Genomic DNA, 5,198 nt, shown 5'->3' with positions numbered 1-5,198 from the left:
TATTGACATCAAGTTTCTAGTTGTTAAGTAGAGAGTTCAGAATAATTAAATTTCTATAAAACATATAGGGACAAACTCTATTGTAGTAGACACATTAACCAAGGGTTTAACGCCTAAAGTCTTTCATGAACACATTGCTCATATGGGCGTTATTTATGAGGATACCTTGGTTTAGTGGGAATCATTTCTGTACTATATGTTTGCTTTAGACATTGAATTATTCGATTTTGTACATAATAAAATTGATTGCTTATTATTCTATTTTTGAACTTGTTTGTGTTTCTTTTTATGAGCAATGTTCGCATTGCATTAAGGACTTTGGAAAGATCTCATTAAAGACTACAAAATGACCAATTAGAAATAGGCATATACAAGATCATATTGCATGTAATTTTCATGTTACTCATCTATATTTGATCTATGTCATTAAGTGTATTAGTATGGTGATCATCGTGGTTTAGTCACGACTGTAATGTGATGAAAGTCACGGTGGATTCATTATTAATATATAAAATGGTTCCATTACTAATAATATACAGATGTGTGCCTAAAGAATTTGTGATATAATTATTTTAATAATAATATGTAACCCAAGTAAGAGATTGTTAAGAAATTCACGTTTCTTATTCTAATTTGGGCAACATATTTATTATTCAATTATATTTACTATTTAATGAAATGGGCCAAAATTAAGTAATCTAATTTTGTTAAACCCATTAAGGAATATGGGTCATAAATATAAGCCAATTGAGTAAATACTATAGAAAATTATAGGAACCCTATATAAAGAGAAACCTTATGGTTATGGTCCTCAATATACTAAATCACATACAGTTTCCCTTCTTCCCATCCGCAAAAAAAGATAAAAGTCCCATTGAAGAAATAAAGAGATTTAGTTAAAGAAGATCACAAAACCAATAATTCGTTCGTTGATTGCCACATAATTCCATTACAATAGGTGATAGTTTGGAATAAACTCAGGTATTTATCCTGAATCCTAATATTCTAGCATTATGTTATTTCTGGATTAAGAATTTAGGATTTAAGGTTTTTTTTAACAATTATATGTTCTTTATGAAAGCTGAAGTAATATCGTTAACTAGAAAGGACTGATTCTGCGTGCAATTCTCTATAAAACTAAATTGAAGACGCTTTGAGAGTCCGAAAATGTGAGGCAATCCTCGCATAAAACAAGCACATTTCAGAATCACAATTAGCCGAAGGAGGGAATCCGCCGCCAGGCAAGTACAAGCGACAGCGCCCGTGCGTAATTCTGGAAGTCAGCAGTCTGCATCTACTTCAGTCATTCCACAGAGATATTACACCTGAATGTGCGATCTTATATGTTGTGCTCCCTTCAAGGGGCCTAAATTCCATAGAAAGGAACTAGTATTTAAATCACTGAAGGGAAACCAATGCAAATGATGAATCGCAACATCATAATCTCATGCAATCCTTAGCTTTTCCATCAAAATCGTGCTTGCTTCCTCACAACATTGCAGAGTACAATATTTTCTAGTCACCTGTGGTGAACTTCTTGGGCATCCTGAAAATTTTGACAATATGGTTCCCAACATCGTTGGTTTGTGCTTACAAGACAAGACAGAAAATAGCACCTCGACAGATAGCTAATTCCCTCCTTTTGCAACCTGCCCCACCCAAAAAGGGGCATGAAGCACATAAACTAAACATACCCATGTACTTATAGTGGAAAAATGAAGATGCCAAAATTTTGCTCCAAAGAGGAGGCAAACAATGTTCATGATGGAGTAAAGTTTTCACTGCAAGCTATCGACTCTTTTACTATTTCGGTGGTAGAGAGTCTTGCTACTTTTATTCACTGGAGCAGTTGACAGTAACATAAGCTACAGTTCAGTGATCCGAGGACATCAAAACCATTTCTACTTGAGAGGAGAGAAATTAAGTTCAATACCAAGTTGAAGGTCGCCTACCAATTTACCACTGGGACAAATAAAGGACCAGAGACACCATTAACATCTGCAGTGCAAAACCTGGTAATAGTAGTATGTATGTATTTATGAACGTATCAATCCTTCTATGTACAAGTATAACACAGTGCTTTCTCAAGCTGCACTACATGGATAGCTTATTCAGAGGCCAAGATATCTAAGAGAGGTGACTAACCTCACAGCCAAAGCGAGAACTAACCTTGAGACCTACTTAAGAAATGACAAGACTTAGCCCATGTTTTGGGAACTCAAATTAGACAACACAAACAGTGCTTCATACATTAAATAGCAAATCCTCCAAACACTGAAATGGCAACAATGATCATACAATTCTGAGGACAATAAGAAACACTGATCATTAATCTCAAGAACATCTACTTTCTCTAAGTGGCTGTTAAATCCCCATAATTCACCACAGGAGTTAATAGATCATACAATTCTAACCTACCTCTCTGACCAGCATTTTGATGGTGCACAACACTCACTAAGAACCGGTATGTCTTTTCCTACTAATGAAATAATGCAGTAAATACTTTTATCAAAATAATAATAATAATAATGCAGTAAACGTACGGACTCATTCTTATCATATCTCTAACAGACAAATATTTTTCTGGCCTAAGAAGTATGTCTTTCAAGGCACAGACACTCCTTGACCGACCCTGGCAATTTTGTACCTGACCAAGACACAATCATGGGAAAGAGAAAACTCTACTAACATGCTGAAAATTCATTGCCATCCATTCATCTTTCAAATCATACAACTTTAACAGAAAATTAGAGCCAGAAAGCTAAAGATCTAACATTAAGTTGATACAATGATACACAACCTTTTGGGTTTGGAAATTTGAGAAGATCCAATGTAGGTCTTCTCCTCCCTAGCTCTTCCCAGGGATGACGGATACCCTGCTGACCAGTAAATAAACTCAATTAAATATATGACTGGATCTAATTGGAGTGTTGTGGCCTCCTCCTGGGTTAACAAAATCATCTTCCTCACAGAAAATATTTCCAGGTGTTAGGGGTAAGAAACACCCCGATGGATTTAATTCATCTGCTCCAATGTGCTCGCCTAGAATGTATTCTAAACTAATTTGACGTAAACTAAGACCAAGAGAACGGGGCAGAGAGCTGATACTCTGGGGAATAAATGCTTTCCTCTTAGGTTCTCCCACAAGCTGCTATGACGAGATTGTGTGAAAACTTATGCAGATGATTTCGTTGTAAACTACAACTGCAGTCGTAACAATATACAAATATTTGGAATCTGCTTTAGCAAACAGATAGCGATAAACAAACAGATTTAGAACCAAACACGAAACAAAAAAGTGTCCAAATGTGAGTGATGTACAAAACCAAAATGTAAAATTGAAGTGAAAACACTACATCAACAAGGAAGGACGAGTTCTATATACAGTATTCAGTCATTGATGGATAGCTTGCTCGAGAACCAACCTCAACCGCCGGGCTAAAACGTCTAGCTCCGCTACTCGTTGTTCTCTCCACCTTTGAGTCAGATCACCAGACCCCGATACATGACCGGGAAAAAGCAGTCCCTGACGAATCAGAACTGTCCGTATATCTTTTAGTGAACTATCAAAGACGTCCAATACCGCCTTTGCAGTACAGCGGCCGAGCCCACAGCTACGGGTGAGAGGCTCTTCCTCCTCTTCATCCTCTTCTTGAGGAGCAAGATCCGAATCCGGATTTCCCCCACTGTCCAGCGGCTGAGGAGAAGACGAGGGTTGAGCTGCAGGAGGAGAGCACGAAGCCCTAACCCTAACCTTTGGGTTCTTTTTCTTAATACTCGCGGCGAAGGGCGAGGTAACGGCGAAGGAGGGGTGCCAGAGCTGCTTGGAAAGGTGAAAGAGGGCACGATCGTGAGGGGTCAGGAGTGAGGAGTCGAGTCCACGAGAGAGACGAGCGGACAAAACGCGGAACTTTTTGCGGAGACGGCGGAGTTTCTCAGAGAGCTGGGTTTTGGTGTAAGGCTGCGGCATGGACTGTGAAAAGCGGTCGTAGAAGAGAGTGAGATCGCGAGGGAAGACTAGGCCATCGGCGGCAGAATCGAGGAGACACTGTAGAAATCTGCGCTCGTCAATTTCAGGCCAAATTCGGTGAAACTTGAACGGAGGGGGCTTGACGTCGTCTTCGAGATCAAGGGGCTCGTCATCGAGGAGTAGATCGTCGTCCTCGTCGGCGCCAGAAGCGAGAGGAGGCTCTACTTTCGGAATCTGCATAGGCGCATCCGAGTCAGGGAGTTTGCGCTTGACAGGGAGCTTGCGAGCTGCAGTTTTGATGGGGACCGTGAGAGGAGATGGTGTCCTAGCCATAGGGATTTGGGTATCGGTGGTTGCAGCCTGCTATGGGGGCAATCGATCGGACAGAGTCCAGTGGCTTTGTGGAGTCGTGGTTTTTTCACCAAACCAGCCGAGGCAACAAGTTTTCTCAGACGTGGCTTCCACATGATGTCTGGTGTACATATTTTGATATTACACCTCACAGCATCTGAACATCCAAATTCAATTCTTACCTACTTGCCGATGTGGTACCCCGGCGTCCAGCCCACCACAGCCCCTACCCCCCTTTTTCGACATTCTCGGTAGGGGCCACCCTTCCCCTCACCGAGGAGACTCCGTAAAGTGAAACGGAGCCGCACTCTTCCATTTTAGAAAACAAATTAAAGTGGAGAGGCGAGGATGTGCCACTCCGAGCAACCTTTTCCCCTGTTTTTTCTATAAATGGGAAAGGGGCCTCCGCATGACCGATAGAGGGTGATGGACCTACTCCTGCTAGTTAGGCCCAAGAAAAGGGTGCTTCCACTCCCTCCCCTATGGAGCCTAGGGGTGGCATCGAAAGTTCGAATGGTTCATGATCGAGCTCGGTTAGGATCCGGCTCAATTCAAACTCAAGTAGCGATTCGTGTTCGTTTAAGTAACCGAGCCGAACTTGAATGAGCCGCAGTTTGGTTCACGAGCTTGCGAGTTGGCTCAGTTACTAAATTAAACCCGGACTAGGCATCAATGGGAGGGGGTGCTTCGAGTTTGAGTTCAGATTTTTATCTTCGGGTATTCAGAATCGTGAAGAGGCATTTCGTCGAGAGAACAACCCCACCTCTCAGCCCTCTGAAATCCATTCTTCTCTCAATGACAACAATAGAATCAAAACAATCTTGCCTATTGTAGGGGATTTTTGTATTTCAAGCATTCCTCAACCTTTTCTACCATG

At 41.2% G+C, this 5,198-nt stretch overlaps 1 protein-coding gene across 1 annotated transcript; it reads right to left on the bottom strand.

Annotated features, from left to right (window-relative positions):
* Positions 1-1,284: 1,284 nt before the first annotated feature.
* LOC137960327 (uncharacterized) lies at positions 1,285-4,428 on the bottom strand. Its single transcript, XM_068807919.1, has 2 exons — positions 3,426-4,428; positions 1,285-1,366 (listed from the first exon to the last, which is right to left on the bottom strand). Exons 1-2 carry the CDS (start codon positions 4,301-4,303, stop codon positions 1,300-1,302), a joined length of 945 nt encoding a protein of 314 aa, XP_068664020.1. The 5' UTR covers positions 4,304-4,428; the 3' UTR covers positions 1,285-1,299.
* Between the last annotated feature and the right edge of the window lie 770 nt (positions 4,429-5,198).

This window comes from Aristolochia californica, unplaced genomic scaffold (assembly GCF_029961685.1).
Source record: "Aristolochia californica isolate CCGP_79_NKW_82.1479 unplaced genomic scaffold, dmAriCali1.0.hap1 SCAF_3, whole genome shotgun sequence".
NCBI lineage: Eukaryota > Viridiplantae > Streptophyta > Magnoliopsida > Piperales > Aristolochiaceae > Aristolochia > Aristolochia californica.
Note: the sequence above shows the minus strand (reverse complement) of the source record. Positions and strands in the feature narration are given on the sequence as shown.